The 27,243-nt window shown below is 41.9% G+C and overlaps 1 protein-coding gene across 7 annotated transcripts in view; it reads left to right on the forward strand.

Moving 5' to 3' along the window:
* trpm3 (transient receptor potential cation channel, subfamily M, member 3) overlaps nucleotides 1-27,243 on the forward strand; it is a 489,546-nt gene that overhangs the window by 446,260 nt on the left and 16,043 nt on the right. For all 7 annotated transcript variants that reach the window (XM_043716539.1, XM_043716548.1, XM_043716555.1 and 4 more), the window contains 8 exons: nucleotides 3,935-3,964; nucleotides 6,772-7,061; nucleotides 10,221-10,449; nucleotides 12,159-12,326; nucleotides 15,713-15,853; nucleotides 18,385-18,513; nucleotides 19,541-19,792; nucleotides 24,397-24,571. In XM_043716539.1, coding sequence (XP_043572474.1) covers nucleotides 3,935-3,964; nucleotides 6,772-7,061; nucleotides 10,221-10,449; nucleotides 12,159-12,326; nucleotides 15,713-15,853; nucleotides 18,385-18,513; nucleotides 19,541-19,792; nucleotides 24,397-24,571 — 1,414 coding nt within the window. The remainder of the gene's footprint in view (nucleotides 1-3,934; nucleotides 3,965-6,771; nucleotides 7,062-10,220; nucleotides 10,450-12,158; nucleotides 12,327-15,712; nucleotides 15,854-18,384; nucleotides 18,514-19,540; nucleotides 19,793-24,396; nucleotides 24,572-27,243) is intronic.

Genomic DNA, 27,243 nt, shown 5'->3' on the forward strand with positions numbered 1-27,243 from the left:
GGATTTATTGGTGACTATTTCATATTGATGGCCTTTAGTTTGGACTCTCCCACAAGGGGAAACAGCCACATCCACCCTGTCAAACCCTACTGTTTTTTTTTCAAACATTTCAGTTCACCCCTTACCTTTCTCATTTCTAGAAAGCTTTGAAGCATTCCTGATGGTTGTGACTTAACAGTTCTGGTATTGATTTAATAAATCTTGTTTGTGCCGTCTTCAGTGACCTTATTATCCTTTTGTGACATGGAGACCAAAATTGAGCACGGTATTCCAAGCATGGTCGAACAATGATTCTGAACAAGTTTAACATAACTTCAAGCTTCTCTATTTTATTCATTTGCAAATGAAAACTGGTGATTTGTTTCTATATAAATGAACTGGATGCAAGGAGTCATCACTTAAAGTTGTGGTTCTGCTTTTGAAAATCAAAACTTTAAGTGAATCACATATTCCCATTGGAATCAATACTGAAGATGGAGTTACGATCCTTCAGCTATTTTCTTGCCCAGAGAAACTAATGTACAATCTGAAATACTGTATCAAACATGTACCTAGAATTAATTTCCTAGCTGAAATAATTTGCAAAAGAAAATGCATCACTAAATGTTAGAAACATTTTTTTAAGGTAAGATAAGGCCTTATTTCTCTTTGAGAGGTCAATAATAGAAGGACCACACCTCAAGTATTTGGGAAAAGGATTAGAAAAGAGTTAAATCTTTTTTTTTGCCCAAAGGATTGTGGGAGTCTGGAATTCTTTGCCTGAAAGCTCCACCACTTCCTCTGGCAGCTCATTCCATACACATACCACCCTCTGCATGAAGAAGTTGCCCCTTAGGTCTCTTTTATATCTTTCCCCTCTCACCCTAAACCTATGTCCTCTAGTTCTGGACTCCCCCCATCCAGGGAAAAGACTTTGCCTATTTATCCTATCCATGCCCCTCATGATTTTATAAACCTCTATGAGGTCACCCCTCAGCCTTCAACGCTCCAGGGAAAACAACCCCAGCTTATTCAGCCGCTCCCTGTAGCTCAAATTCTGCAACCTGGCAACATGCTTGTACATCTTTTCTGAACTCTTTTAAGTTTCACAATATCCTTCTGATAGGAAGGCGACCAGAATTGCACACAGTATTCCAAAAGTGGCGAACCAACGTCCTGTACAGCCGCAATATGACCTCCCAATTCTCATACTCAATGCTCTGAGCAATAAAGGCAAGCATACGAAAAGCCTTCTTCACTATCTCCTGCAACTCCACTTTCAAGGAGCTATGAACCTGCACTCGCAACATTTAAAAGGCATCTGGACGGGTATATGAATAGGAAGAGTTTAGAGGGATATGGGCCAAGCGCTGGCAAATGGGACTAGATTATGATTTGGAGATGCCGTTGTTGGACTGGGGTGTACAAAGTTAAAAATCACACAACAGGTTATAGTCCAACAGGTTTAATTGAAAGCACACTAGCTTTCAGATGAAGGAGCGTCGCTCCGAAAGCTAGTGTGCTTCCAATTAAACCTGTTGGACTATAATCTGGTGTTGTGTGATTTTTAACTTGGAACTAGATTAGATTGGGATATCTGGTCAGCATGGACGGGTTGGACTGAAGGGTCTGTTTCCACGCAGTACATCTCTGTGACTTTATGACTCTAATTGCGCTCACCTACTGTATTGCCATACATTTACGCTGACCAGGCTCCATCTGATGGAAGGCATGGCTGGTGCAGGTAGCAGAAAAAGTTCCAAGACTACTTGCATTGAGAATTGTTCACCACTAGTTGGAGCCCTGGACTTCTGTGTAAGTTCAGAATGGGAGCCAGGAGTCTAGAGTCATCAGCATGGAAACAAAACCTTTAGTCCAACCACTCCACACTGACCATGTTTCCAAACTAAACTAACCCCACTTTGCCAAATATCCCTCCAAGCCTTTCCCATTCATGCACTTATCCAAATGTATTTTAAAAGTTGTAACTGTATCTGCATCCACCACTTCCTCTGGCAGTTCATTCCACCCACGAACCACACTCTGTGTTAAAAGAACATTGCCCCTCATGTCCTTTGTAAAACTTTCTCATCTCATTTTAAAAGTATACCCCCTAGTTTTGAACTCCCACACCCTCGGCAAAAGACCCTTGTTCTTCACCTTATCCATGACCCTCATGATTTTATAAGCCTCTATAAGGCCATCCCTCAACCTCTCAAGCTCCACTGGATAAAGTCCCAGCCTATCCAGCCAATTTTTCTAACTCAAACCCTCCATTCCCAGCAACATCCTGGTATGTATTTTCTGAACCGTCTCCAATTTATTAATAACTTTCCTATGACATGGCAACCAACACTGCCCTCTAGAAGTGACCTCACCAAGGTCCTGTACAACCTCAACATGACATCCCAACTCATATGCTCAAAGGTCTGAGCAATGTAGGCAAGCGTGCTAAATGCTTTCTTAACCATCCTGCCTACCTGTTCTACAACATTACCCAGGGCCCTGCTTTTAATTATATAAGACCTGCCCTTGTTGTTTTACCAAAATGCAATGCCTCGCATTTATCCAAATTAAACTCTACTCAGCCCTTCAACTTAATTGATCAAGATCTCAAGTCAAGTTCTTTAACTAATTGTAACAGGATAAAGACAAATTGCTGATCAACATCTCTTTGTAAATTTAGATAACCTCTACACTGTCCACTATACCACCAATTTGTGAACAAGTTCCTATTGTCAGTTAACCAGAGTTCTGTTAAAAGTGTGAGATCATCTGGATTTTTTTACATAACAAGGAAACCACAATTTACCCAAAACCGGCCTAATATAGGTCAAGAAAAGCGGGCAGCGGAAGAACAGACCCTGAGGACTAAGCTAAGAACAGAGGGCAGGAGACAAAACCAGGTGAGGCAAGGGCAGGAAATAATGCCACAGGGCAAAGTGGGAAGCAAGTTGTAAAAACAAAGCTGGGGGTATGTCAGGAAGTAAGGGTGGGAAGCAAGGCCATTAGACAAATGTGAGAGTGACTGAGGGTGAGGGCAGTAGAGATGTGGGAAAGTTCATCTGCTGACACAGGGAAGCATTGATAAATTGGAACTGCTGACAATAAGTGGATATATTGCCCTCAGTTTATCAACAACCTTAAAGTAAAACAACATAGTGAGTTACTGTTAAGCAGGACTTAAATGTAGGGTCAAGCCCTTTGACTAATTGTAAGGATAAACAAAAAATTGCTGATACCCTTTAAAAGAGATTATTGCAGTAATATGAAGTTATGGATATGTTTTCAGCTAAGATTGTCACATTGCTTCAGAGGGTCAGCATCTGCCATGGTCCAGTAATTCACCCCATCCTAATTTATATCAGACCTTCCTCACCAAGTTGTCAATTACCAGTTTACATTGTCAGAAGGACTTTGGAATTAGACCCATGGCCTGGTACATTCTAACATCCATCAGTTTCATTTTATGTATATTTAAACCGGATTCTGATTCACAAGTGCAGCAATCAAAGAGAATGATGAATCCTGTGAAATACAGACTAACATTACATGAAAGAGGAGGAGATGAAGAAACCTTTTTATTTAAAGATAGTGAGTGGTTCTGATTTGGATGTGTTGACTGAAAGCGTGAAAGAAGCAGATTCAGTAATAACTTTCAAAGACAATTGAATAAATACTTGAAAAGGAAAAAGAAATGGTAGTGCTGTGGGCAAGAACAGTGAAGACTGAGAGGAACTGGATTGGTCTTTTAAAGGCCCAGTGGACCCAATAGCCTCCTTCTGTGCAGCCTTAACTAAAGCTCATTCTTATTGAACTGGTGCAAGTGCCAATTTATTGCTATTAACTGTTGGATTGTGAAAATATGAAAATATATTCAATATGTGTTGTGCAGGAAGATAAAGTTACTTTGTGTTTATTTTAAATTTTCACTTTTCTTATTAATTTCTTGCAGCCCAAGGTTCTGAAACTGCTGGGAATGGAGGTATGTTAACACCATCAATGTCTGTTCCTTTATTCAAGGAGGTCGACTTGGTTTATACAAGAGGGGTTTGGATATTCACCAATGGCAAAGTTTCAATACTGGACATCAGCGTGATTGCTGAGACAGTATCTCATCGAGAATTGTAAATACATCACAGAGGGCACATACTATGAAAATACCAATATGCCTGATTGCGTGGCATTGAGGCAATAACACTTACTTAGAAACATCAGCAAATTTGAGATAATGATGATTTTCCCTCATTACCTCAAGTTTTTGAATTAAATGTTCAACCTGTCTCTATGACTCATCTTTTAAAGCAACAAGGACAGTCTCATACATAAAATAGTTAGTGTGAGTTTTTAAGATATCAGCCAATTATATCTGCAGGAATATATATTCAAGAGTATTGAAATGTAGTTTTGCCCTTCTAATAATCCCACTGGGACCAAATTTTGAAATTCAGTTAATTTTAATTTTTGTTATTGAATATTCCAACCCTTGATCTATAAAACTAAACCACACATTAGAAAATAGTGGAATACGCAGCCTGAGGAAAAAAGTTTGTAGTAACTCGGTCATTACTGAGTTATCAGTGTTTTTTGGCGTGGTAAGATGGATTGGATTTAACATTGTTTCCTTCTGGGTTCCCTTCATGCCTCTGAAGCCTCCCTCTCTTTCTCATTGCTGCTTTATGATCTGCATCCATTCCAATGCTGTTTCTATGTAACTGATGTTTTAGTCGCTATCGCTTCTTCAATCAATCCTCCATTCTTTCATTTCTTTGTGGTGAAATTTTTTTTCTCGTTGTGGTTTTACTCACTGAGTTTTTTTAGAAGGATGCCTTAATCATAAGTTCCATGTTCACTGTATATTGTTAGTGTTTGAGAGATATTACCCATATGTTAAGAACCAGTTTTTATTTGTCTTTTCTTAAACATTAAAGTCTAGTAGTAAAAATAAGTAAGGTAAAAATAAATGTTATAAGTGGTTATATAATCTTTACTTTTCTTTTCTTAAACATTAAAGTCTAGTAGTAAAATTGAATAAGGTACAATTAAATGTTATACATGTTTAAATATGACACGTATTCAGTGTGCCCAGATTCCCATTAGCTCTTTCTAAAATTAGCTTTATTTTTGGAAATGAAAATTCTAGGAATGTCAGAGAACTGCTTTCAGATGATATGGATGCTTACAGCATCCTGTTTGAGGAGTGTATCTGTGTGTTACTAATAGATATTGCATTACAACAGGTAGATAACCTGTTCAAGTATTTTATAAACCTTTTGTTATGTGGTCTCATTAGATCAGTTAGCTAGACGGTTAGCATATGATTCAGAGTCACCATCAACAGTGTAGGTTCAATTCTAGCTCTGGCTGATGTCAGCTTGGAACCTGCCTCCTTGCTCCGTTCCCTGAGAGTGGAAGGCAATGGCAAGTCAGCGCTGGCAAAACTGAGCAAGAAAAGCACCTCAGGATGAAGCATCTGGAAGCAATGGGCCGTCAGGACAGAGCACTCAAAACAATGACCCCAGCTCTCTCTTGTAAATGATAGTTCCCCAAATATTACAAGAGTTACAAATGCAGGAAATATTCAACAGGTCAGGCAGCAGCTGTGGAGAGAGAAACAAAGTTGATGTTTGGTGCCTTTATGACTCTATGTCAGGCCTTCCTGCTGTCCAGGTCCCAACCACCTTCAAAACCTTCATCTCTAACGTTTCTAATTCTGATGGAAGGTTGTGATAATGTTGTTTCTGTCTTCAGCACATTTCCAGCATTTTTCATTGTTATTGTGTGTATTAAGCTAAGTTAATGAAATAGAATTTGAATTGTATTATTACAAACAGACTTTTTCAGTTCTCAGATCAAATACTGTCCTAACTTAAAGCCCCACACTCTACAACATTAGAATCTGTACATCACAAATCCTGAGAAACAGGGTTGCCAACTCTGTGAGGGGCATTTTCCTGAATGGTATGACTGTCTCTATTTGCCTGCCTTATGTTCTCGCTATTGAGTATGTGTAATGTCAATCCTCATGATACCCTGCCTTCACACCTCCTGTTTGGAAGAATCTTGACTATCAATCAATCAGCCTTTAATCCTCCCCTCCTTTTCTTTCTTCACTGACCTTCTGGTTGCTCAGGATTGGATGCAATGTTGCACCAGTCACCTCTACTGCAAGCAGCAGCATTTTCTGTACCAGATTACATTGCCAACTCTAGGTTGACACTTGGTAAAGTTCTGACCTTATCCAGAGGATGTATCACAAATCTTGCTGGTATTGCTGTAAGAGTCATTGTCCTCAGGTGAGGACTGTCTGCCTCTTCCATCCTTTTGGATCATGCACTGAGAGGGCTATTGTGCTGTATCACCACCAGAGGGAGCTAAATGATGCCCACACTTAGTTTAGCACATCGGCCAAGGTAAAATACCAAGATATGCCCATTGACGTGCATTATAGCTGCTTGGAGGCATAAATGAGAGCCGACGACAGGGTGGAACACTACACTCAAAACAAAAGTGTGTGACTGACATTGATTCATTGGGTTCAAGTCCCATCACAGAAATACCCATGTACTCTTCCATATCATAGCTAATAAACAAAAGAATAAAACCAAGAAGTTTATTTTAACACCCTTATGGTTGGTCTCCCAGGTATCTATTCCAGTAATGTCCAAGAGATCAGTCATCAATTCCTGGCAGTTCTTTGGCAGCCCCGACTGACAATGTGTGACATCTCAAGCGTAGTGATTCCGTAGAGCTGTCATTTTGCTGATGAATGTTCTCTTGTCAAATAAACAGGAAGAGCCTCCCATGCGAAGAGGCAGGAAGACAACAAAGAAAAGGGAGGAAGATGTGGACATTGACTTGGACGACCCCGAGATCAATCACTTCCCCTATCCTTTCCATGAGCTGATGCTCTGGGCTGTCTTGATGAAGCGGCAGAAGATGGCGCTGTTCTTCTGGCAGCACGGCGAGGAAGCCATGGCCAAGGCTCTCGTCGCTTGCAAGCTCTGCAAAGCCATGGCCCATGAGGCCTCCGAGAACGACATGGTTGATGATATCTCGCAAGAATTAAACCATAACTCCAGGTTTGTTCCTGATTGCTTCACAAAGCTGCAACACATAACATGGCTGGCTGTGTGCACAAGGCCTCGCCTTTATGTTTATTCCTCCGTTCTTCTGAGGGAAAGCAAGAGAAGGGGAGAGAAAGGCACTGGAGTGGATGAGAGGGAGAGGAAAGCACAAAAAGAAATAAGAGCATAAGCAAAAACCCCTAGGAGAGGCCATTCAGCCCTTTGTGTCAAGATTAGAGTACTGCTGGAAAAGCACAGCACATCAGGCAGCATCTGAGGAGCAGGAAAATCGATGTTTCGGGCGGAAGGGGCTTTTGCCCGAAACATCGAGTTTCCTGCTTCTCGGAGGCTGCCTGACCTGCTGTGCTTTTCCAGCACCATTCTAATCTTGACTCTAATCTCCAGCATCTGCAGTACCCACTTCTGCCTATTCAGCCCTATGAGCCTGTTCTGCCATTCAATAGGATCAAGGCTGATCTTTGAACTCAAATCTTATTGTCCCTCCTCCATCCCAGATCCCATGATTCCCTTAGGAAGTCAAACAATACTACTTCTACATTTTATGGTCAATCTGTGGACCTTACTTACCTTTTTAAGTGGAATGAAACCAAATCACCATTAAATCTATGCTTCTCTTAAGGGTAGAGTCACAATTCTTTTAACACGGCTGTGTTGCTATGAATCTCTCTAGTGGCCACCTTCAACACCCTTTCCAAAGCCTGAATATCACTGACCACCTGAGCTTGCTTTACATGCTAACCTTGCTGACATTCTCCTTGAGAGTGGGGCATTTTAGATGTAACTCTCATCCTCTGCCATTTAGCCCATATCTAACTGTCAATAAGAAGCAGATCAGCTCATTTTTGTTTCAGTTTGATACCAATCCCGAGGAGGCAGAGGAACTGGATGTTAAAGGGTGAATCAGTGAGATAGTGGCGGGAGTGTTATGTCCCCCAGGGTTGTTGTTGATGACAGTGCAGTTCAGGAAGGCTGTGGGTAGATGGACAATAAAGGAAATCATAACCTGCCTTATGCCCATCATCCAGGAAACATACATAAAGGATGGCAGGGTGACAGAGAGCTCCTGTCAATCTGGAGCATTGTGCAAGTCAGCACCAACAAGACTGAAGGCTATTGATTAAAAAGGCCTTTATCTCGTGGAGGACTAGAATCTGAAGAGGTGGATGTTTAGTGGGTCATCCCAAACTCTGATCTGACACTATTCCAGGTACAATACTACACTTAGTCTGGACACCACACCTTAGGAACGATAATGGATTGGCTTGCAGATTCACCAGAATAATACCAGTCTAAATTACAAGGACAGGCTAATAGACTTGGTTTGCATACCCCTGGTTATAAAAGACTAGGAGATGATATAACTGGCATGTTATGATAATCAAAAGAGTTGATCGGGTAGTTGGAGAGAAACCATTTCCCTTGGTGGTAATGAATCCTGGAAACAGATTAAAAATCGAGTGAGGTTATTCAGGTAATCAGAGGAAGCATTTCATGCAGATAGGTTTTGAAGTTGTTGGGGATGTTCGCGGGTTTTGAGAAGATTTGTAGATGGGGGTTTGCTCACTAAGCTGGAAGATTCTTTATCAGACGTTTGTTACCATACTAGGTAACATCATCAGTGAGCCTCCGGAGGAAGCACAGGCTGTATGGTCCACTCTCTATTTATGTGTTTAGGTTTCCTTGAGTTGGTGATGTTATTTCCTGTGGTGATGTCATTTCCTGACCTTTTTCTCAGAGGGTAGTAAATGGGATCGAAGTCAATGTGTTTATTGATAGAGTTCTGGTTAGAATGCCATGCTTCTAGGAATTCTCATGCGTGCCTCTGTTTAGCTTGTCCTAGGATGGATGTGTCATCCCAGTCGAAGTGGTGTCCTTCCTCATCTGTATGTGAGGATACTAGTGAGAGAGGGTCATGTCTTTTTGTGGCTAGTTGATGTTCATGTATCCTGGTGGCTAGTTTTCTGCCTGTTTGTCCAATGTAGTGTTTGTTACAGTTCTTCCAAGGTATTTTGTAAACGACATTAGTTTTGCTTGTTGCCTGTATAGGGTCTTTTCTGTTCATTAGCTGCTGTTAAGTGTGTTGGTGGGTTTGTGGGCTACTATGATGTCAAGGTGTATGAATAGTCTGGCAGTCATTTCCGAGATGTCTTTGATGTAGGGCAGAGTGGCTCGGGTTTCTGGATGTGTTTTTTCTGCTTATTTGGGTTTGTTGCTGAGAAATTGGCAGACTATATTCATTGGATACCCATTCTTTTTTAATGCACTGTAAAAGTGATTTTCCTCTGCACTGTCTGAAGTTCCCAATTGGCTGTTCGCTCTACTGCGACATCAAGGAATTGCAGTTTGTTGTTGTTTTCCTCCTCTTTAGGGAATTTTACGCCAGTAAGCATATTATTGATGATCTTGAAGGTTTCCCCTAATTTGTTTTGTTTAGTCATGACAGAGATGTCATTAACGTAGCAGACCCAAAGTTTGTGTTGGATGGTTGGCAGAGCTGTTTGTTCAAGTCTCTGCATTACTGCCTCTGCTAAGAATCCTGATATCAGAGATCCCATGGGTGTTCCATTGGTTTGTCTGTAGGTTTTGTTGTTGAAGATGAAGTGGGTGATAAGGCATAGGTCCACTAGCTTGACAATGTTGTCCTTGCTGATGAAGTCGGTGGTGCTTGGTATATGTGTCTTTAGGTCTTCTAATAGTGTAGTCAGTGTTTCCTTGGCCAGGTTAATGTTGATGGATGTGAACAGGGCCGTTTTTGTCAAAGGAGACCATTATTTCATCCTCTTCTATCTTGGTGTCTTTGATGGTCTTCAGGAATTCTTGGGTGAAGTGGATGAAGTAGGGGGGGGTGGAGGGTCAATTGAAAATGTCAGAGCTGAGATTGTCAGGCATGGACATTAAGAGTTAGAGTATCAAGGCAGGTGAATGGAGTTAAGATGCAGGTCAGGTATTATCAAATTGAAATGTGGATCAAGAAATTGAGGGGCTGAATGGCCTGCTATGTCAGTCCAGAAGGATGGAGGCTGTGGTGGTGTTGATACCTGAGATGAGAGTGATTGATATTCAAGGAAAAAACAAAAATGAGGCATAACTTTGCATGAAGTGGATTTGAACCAGCCCTCAGCTCAGTCTGACTGCATGTTGTTCCGTGTGTAGGGAGTTTGCTCAGCTTGCTGTCGAGCTCCTGGACCAGTCATACAAGCAGGAGGAGCAGATGGCTATGAAGCTGCTGACCTATGAGCTGAAGAACTGGAGTAACTCAACCTGCCTGCAACTGGCTGTAGCAGCCAAGCACCGAGACTTCATTGCTCACACCTGCAGCCAAATGCTACTCACTGACATGTGGATGGGGAGGCTCCGAATCCGCAAGAACTCAAGTCTGAAGGTGAGGACAAAGCAATGCATGAAACTACCAGACAGAAGATTGCTCACAAATTTTATAGTGCGGAAATTGACCATTGGAATGGTCAAGTCCAAATATCTGCTGCCAATATCTAACTCGTACCAAATCCTACTCACCCATAAGACATAGGAGCAGAAGTTAGGCCATTAGATTCACCACTCTCTGGCTGGTTTTTCTCCTTATTGCCATTCTAAAAGGTTTTCCCTTTACTCTAAGGCTGTGCCCTCTGGTCCTAGTCTCTCCTACCAATGGAAACATCTTCCCAACATCTACTCTGTCCAGACCATTCAGTATTCTGTATGTTTCAATTAAATCCCCCCCTCATCCTTCTAAACTGCATCGAGTTTAGACCCAAGTCTTCAAACGTTCCTCATATGTTCAGCTTTTCATTCCTGGGACCATTCTCGTGAACCTCCTCTGAACGCGCTCCAGGGCCAGTACATCCTTCCTGAGATATGGGGCCGAACTCTGCGCACAGTACTCCAAATGTGGTCTGACCAGAGCCTTATAGAGCCTCAGATGTACTTTCCTGCTTTTATATTCAAGTACTCTCAAATTAAATGCCATCACCCCTCTGCTTACTGGTATCACCCCAATTTTAAAATTCTCATCCTTTCAACGCTATCCAAACTTCACCTCCTCCCTCTTTGTGTAAGATCCTCTGTGTTCTTCCAATTCTGGCATCATGTATCATTGATTTTTTTTTTATTGCTCCACAATTGGCACAAGCCTTCAGCTGCCGGATTGCCAACCACTTGGATTCCCTCTCGAAACTTCTCCCATTTTACAAAAGTCTTTAACCTCAGCATTAAAATTTTCACTTGATTTCTAACCTCAACATTTGAGGAAGAAGGTTTCAGATTGGAACGAGCCTTTGTATGAAAAAGTGCTTTAATCAGAAGTCTCAAAGCAAACCCTACCATTCCATCTGTCTTCTTATAACCATTTGGGTCCCAATGATACATCCCTTTTTGTGTTTGTCTTAATGTGATTCACCCAGAATTCATTCCTATTGCTCAATTCTCCCTGTCTCCTAAAAAACATCAAACTGTGGGGCAGCACTGTGGCTCAGTGGTTAGCACTGCTGCCTCACAGCAGCGTCCCAGGTTCGATTCCAGCCTCGGGCAACTGTCTGTGTGGAGTTTGCACGTTCTCCCTGTGGCCTGTGTGGGTTTGCTCTGGTTTCCTCCCACAGTCCAAAGGTTTGCAGGTTAGTTGAATTGGCCATGCTAAATTGCCCATGGTGCTAGGTGCATTAGTCAGAGGGAAATGGGTCTGGGTGGGTTACTCTTTGGAGAGTCGGTGTGGACTGGTTGGGCTGAAAGGCCTGTTTCCACACCGTAGGGAATCTAATCTATAACCAGAACCCTGATTACATTCATAACATTCACTTTTCTTCCCTAACCCAATGACTCATTCTGCGGTACTTAGGTGGACAAAATGGCCAATTTAATCTTTCTTTCTTGCATATTTTTCTCATTTTTAATTCATCTGAAGCCATTAACATAAATTCATGTATAAAAGCATCAATTAATATTGTCGATCTCCTTTACAGATCTAATAGTAGTTACACAATGATATTCTGCTAGACATGAATCAGCTCAGTTTCACCATTCTTATTTCACTGATTCATGAATGCTTATCACCTCGAAGAGAGCTTCTAACAAACTTTTACTTGCATTGTTCCCAAGGTTATTTTGGGCATCTTACTGCCTCCATCGATCCTGAGCCTGGAATTTAAGAACAAGAATGAGATGTCATATATGCCACACAACCAAGAGTCAGCCTTGCTGGGGAAGGAAGTGGAAGAGCCAGAGAAACCTGTCAAAGAGAAGGAGGAGGAAGATATGGAGTTCACAGTAAGCAAATACCAGAGACACTCAAGCTGCATTGTCAGGGTAAAACAGAAACTGAGGAAAGAACTTACACTTGTATAATATCTTTTGCTATACCAGGACATAACAAAATACTTTACAGCCATTTTGAGTGAAATAACTATTGCAATATAGGAAATATGGCTTCCAGTTTGCACTCAGTAGATCCCCCTCCCCCAAAAGAAAACTATGATCATTACTAGTTTGTGATGATGACTTAGGGGCAATTATTAGGCAGGAGAATTCTCCAAAATTGTCCTTTCACATATAAGGGCCTTGATTTAACATCTCATCCAAAAGATAGCACCTCTAACAATGCGGCACTCTCAGCACTACAGTGGGAGTGTCACCTGAGATTTTGCATTCTCATACAGGAGTGGGTTTGAGCCTCTAACTTTCTGATGAAGAGAAGGGTGCTGCCCACTGAACTGTTACTGCTATGGCTTAAAGGCTGAAGCTTGTTTCTATATTATTCAGGTAGGCTGGGGAGGCACGCATGGGATAAAATGAGCCAGCCCAATAACTGAGAAATGGATTTATGGTTCTTTATCAACAGCCTCATCACCATATATTCTCAGCCAAAAGAAATGAACAGTACATTGAATAATTCAGCACTGAAGAAGACTGTTTGCTCGCTGTGCCTGTGTTGTCTCTTTCAGTTGTGTTGTCAATTAGCCCCACCTCTGCAAGGTTGCCCCGTTAGTAACTCAATATTCTAGGCAGATCTCAGGTTTACTCCCATTGACTCCTAATATAGCTTTGATTTTTGAATGCCCATCTTCGTTTTCAAATAGTCCCACGGCTTTGACTCTCCCTATCTCTGTAACCTCCTCCAAGCCTATAACACCCTGAAATTTCTGTGCTCCCTGGCCCCTTGCAAAATTCAATTTTGATCACCTAACCACCGGCCAACTTGTCTTCAGCTGCTGAGGCTCTAAGCTCTGGGATTCTTTGCCTAAACCTCTCGGCCTTGCTCGCCATCTTTAGGAATCTCCTTAAGTCCTCCTATTTTGACGGTGCTTTTGGTCACTTAGCATATTATCTCCTCATGTGACTCAAGATTAGATTAGATTACTTACAGTGTGGAAACAGACCCTTCAGCCCAACAAGTCCATACCAACCTGCCAAAGCGCAACCCACCCAGACGCATTCCCCTACAATTACCCCTTCACCTAACACTACTGACAATTTAGCATGGCCAATTCACCTAACCTGCACATTTTTGGATTGTGGGAGGAAACTGGTGCATCCGGAGGAAACCCAAGCAGACACGGGGAGAATGTGCAAACTCCACACAGAGAGTCGCCTGAGGCAGGAGTTGAACCCGGGTCTCTGGCGCTGTGAGGCAGTAGTGCTAACCACTGTGCCACCGTGCTGCCCACCACTGTGCCACCGTGCCGCCCACATCAAAGTAAACCTGACAACATACTTGTGAAATATTTTGGGATATCTTTCCACATTAAAGGTTCTATGTAACTACAAGTTGTTTTTGGTTGGATGGGAGAAAGGGAATATTGCGCAGCATTACCCTTCTGATCCTGTCCTGTGCCTAAGATCCAGTAGTATGTTAAATACTACAAGCCAAAGCTGCCCCGTGAATATTGCTAAGTGCCTAAATTTATTTCCATTGATAGTAACGTGGGCTAGGTTTACGTACTCAAATTGGACATGTACAACAGGCACTGACATTGTAAGTCATCAAGCTAGTCTCCTCAGTTATAGAAGATGAGCAGGTATGGAAATTGGCAGCCCCTCCACCATTCTGTAAAAGCTAACTATGAGCTCAGAGTCAAAAAGTGTAAACATTCCGAATGAAGAGCTTATGCTTGAAATGTCAACTCTCCTGCTCCTCGGATGCTGCCTGACTGGCCGTGCTTTTCCAGCACCACACTTTTTGACTCTGATCTCCAGCATCTGCTGTCCTCACCTTCGCCTAGTTGATAATAACCTTACTGCGGAGCCTCTTCCAAGGATGCCCACCTTGAAGAAGTTCTCCTCCTCCCTCTACAAGGGTCTGTGTGAGTCTCTTTCTCTCACTGCACACCCGGGTTGTCTCCTCTGCCCTGAAGCTCTTCAGCCATGTCCTGAAGCAGACCTGCTACCACAGCCACATCTCCTTCCGTACACATTCTTAATGAAGAGCTTATGCTCGAAACGTTGACTTTCCTGCTTCTTGGATGCTGCCTGACCTGCTGTGCTTTTCCAGCAACACACTTGTTGACTCTGGTCTCCAGTATCTGCCGTCCTCACTTCCTCCCAGCTAAGTATAAGCTATTGAGCCAACTCAACCCAATCGTCCATAAGTTTGCATTGTCTGCGGCAATTTTCAGTCACTGAATGTGAGACGGTTTATAGAGTGCTTTCTGTCTCCTTTAACAAGATAGCACAAGGATGGTAACAAAGACCCAGATGCTACGGCCATGTTGAATCTACCAGTTGTTCCTGTTGTGAAAGGTGTCAGGATGTTTTTTAATTACATTTTTGAAAACTTTTTTTGCCTATCCAATTTAAAAATGAAAAGAGATTCTGAGAAGAGAAGGCTTTTACAATTATAGCAAAGACCCAGTTCCAATTTTTAATATCTCATTGCATTTGCAGACACACTCATGCCTTAAATCCTTTCCGACAATGAGATCAGACAAATCTTTATCATTCCATGGACAAAGGCCAATGATGTTCAGGTCATTGTGAGTCAAGTGACTGTGTCAGGTCTTGTTGTGATGTTTGATTTGAGTTTTCTGTCTGTGAATCCTGTTATATTACCCTTCTCCTCCTTCTCTCACAACAGGGCGCTTACAGGGGCTGGTCACATGATAGACCCACTTCCTATTTGCAGTCTTCCCCCTCTGTGTGATGTCCCAGCTGACATGCCCAATCAGGGGTAACTCCCTGAATATGTTCCTCTAATTCAGAATGAACTGCTGGACTGCTACTAATTGGTCATCCAAAGCTTAATTGGATGAATTGTTACATCAGGGCTGGTACAAGTGGAAATTTCTGTTCCACCTCCCGCAGCCTGCTGAAAACCTCAAAATTCTGCTGAAATTCCCAGAATCTCAGAAAAAATATCCTTTCTCCAAATTGCACCATTTCCTTAAGGGAATGGCTCCCGTTGAAGCCAGTGTAGGAAAAGGAGGGGACTCAAGTCTCCCAGGCAAATTCAGAGGCTGTTGCTGTTAAATTGCTTATCAACCCTTTACTGATTGCAGGAGTCAGTCTGTTGTCCATATCTATTTTCTCTGGAGCACATCCTGGTTCATTCTTAAAGGGACCATAGCTTACAACATTATCAGTTGCAGTGGTTGATGTTAGTTGTAAAACTGGGCTATTGAAGGCTGAATCTCAGAACTGTCATCTTCTGATACCTTCAGGCAATGCTGGATGGGGTGAACGGAGAATCTGTTCGAAAGAAAAATGAAGAGGAAGTTCCAACTGTACATAGAATGATTCCCTTTGGGAGAAAGATTTATGAATTTTATAATGCTCCAATTGTCAAGTTCTGGTTTCACACGGTAAGCAACAGAACGCGCGCTTAATTTCAGACAGTCCAATAACAGGGAATTCACACATTGATAGACATTGACAATCCCTTGGCAACAGTCAAGGCCCAGGTGCATGGAGTTTTTTGAAGGGATCATTAGTCAAAAGTAACATAAGTTGGCCAATTTAAATCAAAACCAATCAATAGCAGAAGGTGGGACTGACTGTTAACTAAATGGCAGTATTTCCGAGTCCTATACATGTCAATCACACTGAAATATGTTTAAATCCGCCTTCCTCAGCTGGCTATGTTCAACAATTGTTTTTTTTAAAAAGTCACTTACAGGAGGCAGGCGTCATTGCTCAGTCTATTATTTATTGGCCAGCCCTTGAGAACGTCTTAAGTAGCAGTTTTCTTGAACCACTGCAGTCCACATGGTATAAGTGTACCCACAGTGCGGCGAGGAATGGAAGTGCAGCTTTTTGATCGCTTAATGATGAAAGAATAGCTGGTAAATGTCCAGGTTAGAACGATGTCTGTGACTTGGAGGTGGACATGAAGGTGGTGGTTTCCCATGTGACTGCTGCCCTGCTTTTCTAGATGAAGGACATTGTGGGGTCCTTATTGCTTTTTAATAGCCTGACCAAAAATTCTGATTTACGAGATTAGATAATATCAGCATCTCATGCTACAGTCAGCTCAGATACATATGTAGGATTCTTCACTTTTCTAGATCATTCTGGTTATCTGCAACCATAATCATCTGCAAAAGTACAATCTACATTTAATTAATTCCTTCAACACATCAATCAAACCAAGGTGAATCACAGACGAGAGGAAATGCTCCGGTTCAGTGGAAGACTTAGGAGAGATTAAAAAGCATGCATTGAAGAGATAACCTTTATAAGCATGAAGGAAGGGAACAAAGGTGAAAAATTCTATGGAGAGAGTGTAAAGCCAATCTGACAAAATACTAACAGAGAAAACAAAACAGAAGGGAAAAAGGTCACTGAGCTAAACTTGCTAGAAATTATGTACATTCAGATTTAGGGACCCGTTTCCTGCAAATAAAAGGAACATGTTCAAGCTTTGTGTCTTTTCTGAATTACCAGAGAGCTTAGGAAGACTGTACTTCCCTTTACTGTCTCCGTGGCAGCACCTCAGCCAAGCAGAATCAACTTACTAACCAATTTGACATTTGAAATTTGGCATTTGTGAGAGTGACTGTGCTTGGCATCAAGGCCCCATTTTACCAAGTGTGGCATTAAGGAACCTTATGAAAAACTAGGTGATCAGGGGAAAGCTTTCTAGTGGCCAGTGTTATGCCTGGCACAAAGAAAAATAATTGTGGTTGTTGGCCGTCAGTCAGCTTCGTTCCAGGACATCTCTGCAGGAGTTCCTCAGGGTAGTGCCCTGGGCCCAACCATCTTCACCTGCATCATCAATAACCTACCATCCATCATAAAGACAGAAGTGGGGATGTTCGCTGATGATTACACAATGTTCGCAACTCCGTGGATACTGAAGTGTCCAGCAAGAGCTGGACATTACCTAAGTTTAGGCTGGCAAGTAGCAAGTAAATTTAATTACACATAAGGGCCAGGCAATGACTAGCTCAATCAAAAGAAAATCTGGTCATCAAATCTTGACATTGAATGGCATCACAATTATTGAATACCACACTATTTATGTCATGGGGGTTACCGTTAATCAGAAACTGAACTGGACTCACCATAGCACTACTGTGACTACAAGAGTAAGTCAAGGGATGAGAATTTTGCAGTGAGTAACTCACCTCCTGACTCCTCAAAGCCTGTCTACAGGCACATGTCAGGAGTGTGATGGAAAATTCCCCACTCACCTGGATGAATTCAGCCCAAAAACACTCAACAAGCTTGACATCATCCAAGACAAATAACTAGCTCCACATCCACAAAGATTCATTCCCCCAACACCAACACTCAGTAGCAACAGTGTGTACCATCTACAAATGTATTGCAAAAATTCACCAAAGCTCCTTAGATATCACCTTCCAAACCCGCAGCCATCAACAAGAGCAGCAGTTACACTCCACCAATTGCAAACTTCCCTCCAAGCCACCCCCCAACTTGATGTGGAAATAAATCACCATTCCTTCAGTATGACTGGGTGAAAATCCTCCCTAACAGCAGTGTAGGGGTACCTGCAGTACATGGACTACAGTTGTTGAAGAGGTCAACTCACCATCACCTTCTTGAGGGCAACTAGGGAGGGGTAATAAATGCTGGTCCAGTCAGTGACATCCACATCTATGACTGGAGTGGAGGTGGGGTAGGAGAAAGATATGAGCCAGACCATGAAAGGAATGTTTCTCATGGGCTACCCTACCCTGCCCCCCCCCCCCCCCCCCCCCAACCAACTCTTAACACTACAGTCTCAAATGAATAACTATTGAAAGCTTTGTGGACTAAGCTTGTGGCTTGCCCCTTCCTCCAAATGATGAAGATATCAATGCCATTTAGCTGTCCTGAATGTTAGCCAAGATTTTGCTGATTGCATTAAGTTGTGTTTTCCATCAAACAGTTGGCGTACTTTGGCTACCTGATGCTTTTTAACTACATTGTTTTGGTGAAGATGGAGCGATGGCCATCAGTGCAGGAATGGATCGTCATATCTTATATCTTCACACTTGGCATAGAGAAGATGCGAGAGGTAAGATATGTTCTGAACAGCAAAATATAAAGTGTGTTCAATCTATCCATGAGTTTGCCATGAGCCTGTGCTTACAGTCAAGGAGATCGTAGGACAGGTGACTATAAGAGGCAGATTTTAAGGAGCATTTTGAAGAGAGAAAGATGAAGAGGTTTATGGAGGGAATTCCAGAGCATAAGAGTCGCTGCAACAGAAGGAATGGCTGCCAATGCTGGAGTGATACAGATTGGAGCTGGAGAAAAGGCCATAATTAAGGGAGTGCAGAAACCTTTGAGGCTGGAAGGATTGTATGAGATTTCAGGGACAGGGAGGGTAAGGACGTGTAAAGGTATTGAACTCAAGGTTGAGAGTCCACTGTCTCTACTTCATTTCTTCACACTTACTTCCAGGTAATGAGCAGAGGAGGTCATGGAACCTCACACAGTGTGGCAGGTGAAACACTAACTTGATTAAATGCAGACAGAGACACTTTCTAAATTGTTGAGGTTGTTAATTATATATTAATTCGACTTAATAGTAGGTGGGTCTTAACCAGCTATCTACCAACAAGAACAGACAGTGATAGTGTCCCTAACCAAGGCTAGCATTTTTTGCCCATCCCTAATTGACCTCGAACTGAGTGATGTTTTTCACAGATTAGTTAAGAGTCAATGACATTGCTGTGGGTCTGAAGCCACATGTAGGCCACACCAGTTAAGGACGGCAGATTTCCTTCTCTAAAGGGCATTAGTGAACCAGACGGGTTTTTATGACAACCAATGATAGATGCATGGCACCAACAATCAGACTAGTTTTGAATTCCAGGTTTATTTAATATTAATTAATCCACTGTGCTGGGAATTGTACCTGTGTCCTTGGGTATTATCTGGCCTTGATGGATATCATTGACATTACCACTACATCACCATCTCTCCCCATGTGTGCCCTCTTAGTTAGTAGAGCCAGTTCAACAATGCCCAACCCAAATGCTTGTTCTCATTCCTTTGGTCTTTTCCACTGAATTGATACAGTAATTTGACTTGTTCAGATCCTGATGTCAGAACCTGGGAAATTGTTGCAGAAGGTGAAGGTCTGGCTGCAGGAGTACTGGAATATCACGGATCTCATGGCTATCCTGCTATTTTCTGTTGGGATGGTGCTACGCCTGCAAGAGCAGCCATACATGAGCTACGGCCGGGTTATCTACTGCGTCAACATCATTTACTGGTACATTCGCCTATTAGACATCTTCGGGGTCAACAAGTATCTGGGGCCTTATGTCATGATGATTGGAAAAATGGTAAGATGAATAAGCTACTTAATCAAAGCAAAATGTTGCAGGTGCAAGAAATCTGAAATATAAAATCAAGTGTTGGAAACACCCAGCAGGTCAGGCAGCATCTGTGGAGAGAGAAACAGAGTTGGTGCTTCAGGTCAATGATCTTTCATTGGAACTGGCACAAGTTCAAGATGTAATGTGTTTGAGGCAGTACAGAGGCACTGAAAGAGACTGGGATATGGAGGAATGGAAGAGAACGTCCGTGACAGGACAGAAGGCAAAACACACAATGCGTCAAGTAAAAGGTCATAGGACAAACAAACGAAAGATGGGCTGAGTGAGGTATAACTTATAACAGCAAAATCATTATTGCCAAGTGAAAAAATGGCAATGCTTATAGAACAAAGAACAAAGAAAATTTACAGCCCAGGAACAGGCCATTCGGCCCTCCAAGCCTGAGCCGATCCAAATGTACTGTCTAAACCTTTCGGTCAATTCCTAAGCATTTGTATCCCTCTGCTCCCCACCTACTCATGCATTTATCCAGACGCATCTTAAATGAATCTACTGTGCCTGCCTCTACCACCTCAGCTGGCAACATGTTCCAGATGTTCACCACCCTCTGTGTGAGGTACTTGCCGTGTGTATCCCCCTTAAACCTTCCACCTCTCACCCTGAAAGCATGACCTCTCGTTATTGAATCCTTCACCCTGGGAAAAAGCTTGTCTCTATCCACGTTCATGATTTTGTAAACCTCAATCAGGTCCCCCCTCAATCTCCTTTTTACAAGTGAAAATAAACCTAACCTACTCAACCTCTCTTCATAGCTAGCACCTTCCATATCAGGCAACATCCTCATAAACCTTCTCTACACCCTCTCCAAAGCATCCACACCCTTTTGGTAATGTGGCAACCAGAACTGTACACAGTATTCTAAATGCAGCCGAACCAATGTCTTATACAATTTTAACATGACTTGCCAGCTCTTATACTCAATACCCTGTCCAATGAAGGCAAGCATACTATATGCCTTCGTGACCACTCTATCCACCTGTCAGCAACCTTCAGGGTACAATGGATTAGATTAGATTTGATTACATTACAGTGTGGAAACAGGCCCTTCGGGCCAACAAGTCCACACCGCCCCACCGAAGCGAAACCCACCCATACCCTTACATTTACTCCTTCACCTAACACTACGGGCAATTTAGCATGGCCAAATCACCTGACCTGCACATCTTTGGACTGTGGGAGGAAACCCACGCAGACACGGGGAGAACGTGCAAACTCCACACAGTCATCACCTGAGGCGGGAATTGAACCCGGGTCTCAGGCGCTGTGAGGCAGCAGTGCTAACTGCTGTGCCACCGTGCCGCCCACAGGATGTGCACTCTCAGGTCTCTCTGCCATCAACGTTTCCCAAGGCTCTTCCATTCATTGTATAATTAATTGTAGAATTAGTCTTGCCTAAATGCATCACCACACATTTGTCTGGATTGAAAGCCATCTGCCACTTTTCTGCCCAACTCTCCAGTCTACCTATATCCCCAATACTGACCCCTGTGGAACACCACTGGTCACCTTTCTCCATTTTGAGAAACTCCCTTCAACTACTACACTCTGTCTCCTGTTGCTCAACCAGTTCTTTATCCACCTAGCTAGAATACCCTGCACACCATGTGACTTCACTTTCTCCATTAGTCTACTATGAGGAACCTTATCAAATGCCTTACTAAAGTCCATGTATATGACATCAACAATCCTTCCTTCATCTATCAACTTGGTCACTTCCTCGAAGAACTGGAATCAGAGATGATTGAACTCAGGGTGAGGTGTGGAAGGCTGCAGAGTGTCATAAGGAAGGTGAAGTGCTATTCCTCTAAGTTTATTATAAGCTCCATTGTAATAGTATAGAAAGTTAAGGACAAATTTCAAATTTGGCTCAAAAACAACAAAATCTATCAAACTATAATTATCAGAAAAAAACTAAAACTAGTTTTTGTTCTAGAAAGGAGAAAACTGAGTGGTGACTTAATCATTAAAATTCTGAAAGGGACCATCATAGAAGATGCTTCCATTTCTGAGAGAGACCAAAAGTAGAGACCATAATTATTCACCAATAAAACGAAAAGATAATTCAGGAGAATCATCTTCACCCAGGGAGTGGTGAGAAAGACACATTGGCTGCCACAGCGTGTAACTGAAATGAAGAGCATAGAAGTAGGTAGGGGGAAGTTTGATAAAGACATGATTGTTATACTGAGGAATGAGCTGAGGTAAAATGGGAGGAGACTTATATCGAGCAGCAACAACAGTATGGAGCAGTTAGGCTGAATGGTCTGTTTCTGTGCTGTAATTTCTATGTTATTATATAGATGCATGAGACTTGAAAAATTTAAGTTACTTATAAATAGTCATTGTATCCTTCCCTGAAGGAACCATAATATGTCATTAAAAGCCATGTTATTAAGATTTTTGATTGATTTATCCACTTACGTACCACAGAAAAACTACTTTGAAGTTGGAGAAAGTGCACTGCAAATTCACCAGAATTAGGTCCAAGCCAAAGAATTATGGTGACTAGTTGCACAAGCAATGCTTATACGCCTTCAAGTTTAGATAACTAAGGTGATCAAATTAAAGTTTCAAAGGTGAATACAAGCAATCATGGAATCTTTACAATGTGGAAGCAGGTAATTCAGCCCATCAAGTCCACACCGGCCTCTGAAGAGCATCTCACTCAGATCCACATCCCTATCTTATCCCTGCATCTAATCCACCTAGTCTGTAGATCTCTGGACACTGTGGGCAATCCACCTAACCTGCACATCTTTGGACTGTGGGAGGAAACCAGAATTAACCCAAGCGGACAAGGGGAGAACGTGCACGCTCCACATAGACAGTCATCCAAGGCTGGAATTGAACCTGGGTTCCTAGTACTGTGAGGCAGCAGTACTAACCACTGAGCCATCGTGCCACCCCTTGAAGCCACTGTGCCTCCCCTAGTAGAGAATAGTAAGAAAGATAGAAATTTCCTTTGGTTGTACAGTCAAAAACAAGGGAGTACAACATGTTCCACACGATAAAGGTATGACTGACTGGCTAGCCAGCATGTATTGCCCATCCCTGGTTCTCTGGGCCATTTCAGAGGGCAGTTAAGTGTCAACCACATCACTGCGAGTCTAGACTTGAGTGTAGGCCAAGCCAGGCTAGGTTTGATGATTTCCTTCACTAAAGGATATTAATGAATCAGATGAGTTTCTAAGACAATTGTTACCTGATCACTAGCTTTTTAAAATTTCAATCTTTTATTGAATTCAAAGTCACCACTGCCACAGCGGGATTGAACCCATCTTTTGAGGAAATTAGCCTAGGGGTCTGGATTATTGGTCTAGCAGCATTGCCACTGCCTCCCCTGAGATACATTTTGAACCCATCTCGTCAAAACATTAACCGGGAACTCTGAATGACCAGTTCAGTGATTTTGCTATTACATCACTATACTAGTTAGACTAGTCAGGAGTGATATTAGGAAGGACTTCTGCCCACAAATGAGAGTTAAATCTGGAACTCTAGCCCTTACAATGATTAATCAGAATTAGAATTATGTTTTATTGTCACATGTAGTCAAGTACTAAAGTACAGGAGTATAGTGAACAGTGTGTAATGTCGCCACACATGATGCCATCTTAGGTACGAAGTACTTACATATAAATCTTAGATACTAAAATAGATTAGGTAGAAAAACAGAGAAACAGAGAAAAAAAGCTAACAATTCTACATTACAGTTCTTCTTTGTAAAAATTAGAAAAATAAAGAAATAAGGTTAAAAGATAAATATTACAGTCCCTCTATAGCCTGCAAACACCCCACGTTGGTGGCTTTTAAGATTTCAAAATGATAATAGATTTTTTTTTGTGGGACAATAGTTTGAAGGTTTACGGAGCAAAAGCAGGTTGGGTGAATTAAAATTAAAATCAATCATGACCTCATTGAATAGTGGACAAGGTTTGAGGGTCTGAAGTTCTTGTATTCCTCTCTGGCCTCAAATGTTATTTCCAAATTACTAGTTAACTTGGGAATGAAATTTTGATTCTGTGCCATGTCTTTCCATCAACAATGTTCTTCAGTTTTATAAACTGAATTCTAGATTCCCAAAGTGAGTTCAGAAGGTCAATGAAATGGTTTATTTTACAAATAAAGAAAAATATTTGTTTTTCTGTAATGTTTTCTTTCCATACAAGATTAAGGTGTTTCCTAATTTACATATTCATAACTATTTCAGGTGTCAATAGGATAGTTAAAGTATTTCCTCTACTAACATATTCGTATAAAAGGACATAACCTTAAAATTAGGGCTGGGTTGATCAAGCACTTCTTCACATTAAAGATGGTGGAAATCTGGAATCTGTCTGCTGAACGGACAGAGGCAATGGAAAATTACAAAACTGCAATTGTTAGATTTTTTGGTCACACCAGAACGTGAGAGGTCACAGGATGAAGGAAGGTAGTAAAGCTAAGATACAGATCACCCAGGATCCAACTGAATGGTGGAATAGACTTGAGGGGCTGAATGGCCTCTGGATGTTCCTATATTGCTAACTTTGCCTCCCTTTATCTCGCAGATGATTGACATGATGTATTTTGTGATCATCATGCTAGTGATATTAATGAGCTTCGGAGTAGCACGACAAGCAATACTTCACCCGAACGAAGATCCTTCTTGGAGGCTAGCGAGGAACATTTTCTACATGCCCTACTGGATGATATATGGAGAAGTGTTTGCTGACCAGATTGATCGTGAGTGCGCATGGGTAATCATGGTTTGAGTAGGGGGACATGGGGAGCTCACAATACAAACTTACTCCAGAAGTCTCAATTATGGACCAGATTTTAAGAAAACAAGTTTGCATTACATCCTTCTGAAACCCATTGAATCTGAAGTATTAATCTATGCTTGAGAAGATAGCACTGCCTGAAAAAATATATATTTTCATTACCCTCTTCAGAGTTGCTATCTCACAACTCTGGAGCAGGTGGGACTTAAACTGGGCCCCTTGGTCCAGGGGTAAGGACACTGCCAGTGCACCACAAGAGGGCTCTAAAATCAGATGGTTTCTTATTCATTCGAGTGAGACCATTACCTGACAGCATTATTGGAATGGATCTGATTCGGACTGAAAATGAACTAGTGGCATCATTAGCCCACTGAGAACAACAACACCTATTCGCACTTATATGACACCTGCAACAGAATAAAAGTGCGCTGCACATGTGTGATTAACAAACAAGTTTTAATACATGGACGGACATAAATGTCAAAAGTTCGGCTAATGAGGTAGGTTAAGAAGCATCTTCAGGGAGGGGACTGAGGCAGAGAGATTTTGGGAGAGTTTCTCGAGTTTTGGGTACAGGCTACTGAAGGCACTAACACCAATTGTGGCGCACTTAAAATTGGAGATGCACAGGAGATGGAAATTGGAGGGGTGGAGATAATTTAGAAAGTTTGAGGGCTGGAGGAAATTGCATAGATAAAGAGGAGCAAAAACATGGAGTGTATTGAAAACAAAGATGACGATAATAAACTTTATTCGATTCTTGATAACCTATTCAATGTACCACTAGCATATAGGAATGAGCTGGTAAGGCTCCAAACACAATTTTAACCCTCCCTTCCCCCCACACAGTGTTCCCTCGAAGCCGCACAGCAGTGATAACTATCTATGCTGCTTGGCATGCCCCGATGCCATTTCCATCATTGACTTCCGGTTTCAGAAGTTGTTGCCTCATACGGATCTGGGAGATCTGCACAAAAAAGAAATGAATTAGAGGAAATGTAGCCCATAAAATATCCATAGGACAGGATTAAAAGGGTTAAAATATAACAAAAGGTTGTGTAGAAAAGACTGGTATTCCTTCAAATACTATGTGGAAGGTAAAGAGGTGCTGTAACTGAGGTCTGTTAGATAATGACAGGATTTGGTAAGGTAGATAAATTTCATCTGTTTCTTCTGATGGGAGAGTCTGTGGTCATACAGTTGAAACTTTATTGCTGGAACAGCACAGCAGGTCAGGCAGCATCCAGGGAACAGGAGATTCGACGTTTCGGGCACAGGCCCTTCTTCAGGAATTAAATTGCCCGAAACGTCGAATCTCCTGTTCCCTGGATGCTGCCTGACCTGCTGTGCTGTTCCAGCAATAAAGTTTCAACTTTGATCTCCAGCATCTGCAGACCTCACTTTCTCCTCTGTGGTCATACACATTCAATTAAAACTCACTCATTTAGGGTGATGTTAGGAAGCACTTCTTCACGAAGACAATTGGAAATCTAAAACACTCACACCTCTGAAAAAATGTGCTATCTGAAGGCTGAGGGCCAATTGAAGAGATTGCGACAAAGTGTATTAAGAATTACAGAAACATGGTGGGTAAAATGGAGTTTAGATATAGAATTGCATAATCCAGTCAAAAAGCAGCAACAGATTAGAATAGACTTAATCAGGCACATGGTCTCCTGTCATTGAACCATGCTATAGGTAACCTCGAGGGGCTAAATGGACAAGAATGAGGCAGTTGAACATAAGGGCTTATGTTACTAATCAATTATCGGTTGGTTTCAAGGTTCAGGATATGACCCGGAAATGCAAACTTATTGTTTTTGGAATTGACATTTATTCACACTGAGTTGTATCTTTTTCTTTTGGCTTTCTCATATAGTTTGAAGTTATTTGTTCCAATTTAATTTTTTGGTTTCTTTTCCCCTTTATTATTTTACACCTTCCTTGCACTGTGAACTGTCAGCATGTTGGACTCGATATTCATCCAGCGAAAAGCTCATCATTATTTAGGTTGGTTGAATCATTTTTATGTTTCTCCATGTTTAATATCCTATTTCATGAAACACTGCTGGATTATGATTTTGAATTTGAATCCCTAAACTCTGCTGGACAAGTAAACATTCTGAACTAATTGCGAGCTCTCTGGGTCCTGAGTAGTTCATTGCATATGCAACATATTTAATCCTTTTAACGTGTTAGCCCAGCACAGTGGTAGCACTCTTATAGTGCCTTTCACAAGTATAAGATGTCCCAGTGGAATATGTGGCGCAGTCAATTTACACACTGCAGTAACTGGATAAACTGTTGGTTTTTTTTTTAATTGATGCTGGCAGAGGGATAAATGACAGTCAGTTCCCCAGGAAGAACTTCAAAGTGCTTTTGTGAAATAGCAGCCATGAGAATCTTTTTACATCCACCTGAGAGTTTTGGTGGCTAATTGAGAAGAAAGGAGTGTGATACATGGTGCAAGAGGAACACTGATTTCTGGTCGCCCATTTACAGGAAGGATATTATTAAGCTGGAGGGGGTTCAGAAGAGATTTACCAGGATGTTGCCAGGTATAGAAGGTTTGAGTTGTAAAGAAAGGCTGGATAGGCGAGTTAAAAATCACACAACACCAGGTTATAGTCCAAC

This window comes from Chiloscyllium plagiosum, chromosome 2, assembly GCF_004010195.1.
Source record: "Chiloscyllium plagiosum isolate BGI_BamShark_2017 chromosome 2, ASM401019v2, whole genome shotgun sequence".
NCBI classification, from domain to species: domain Eukaryota; kingdom Metazoa; phylum Chordata; class Chondrichthyes; order Orectolobiformes; family Hemiscylliidae; genus Chiloscyllium; species Chiloscyllium plagiosum.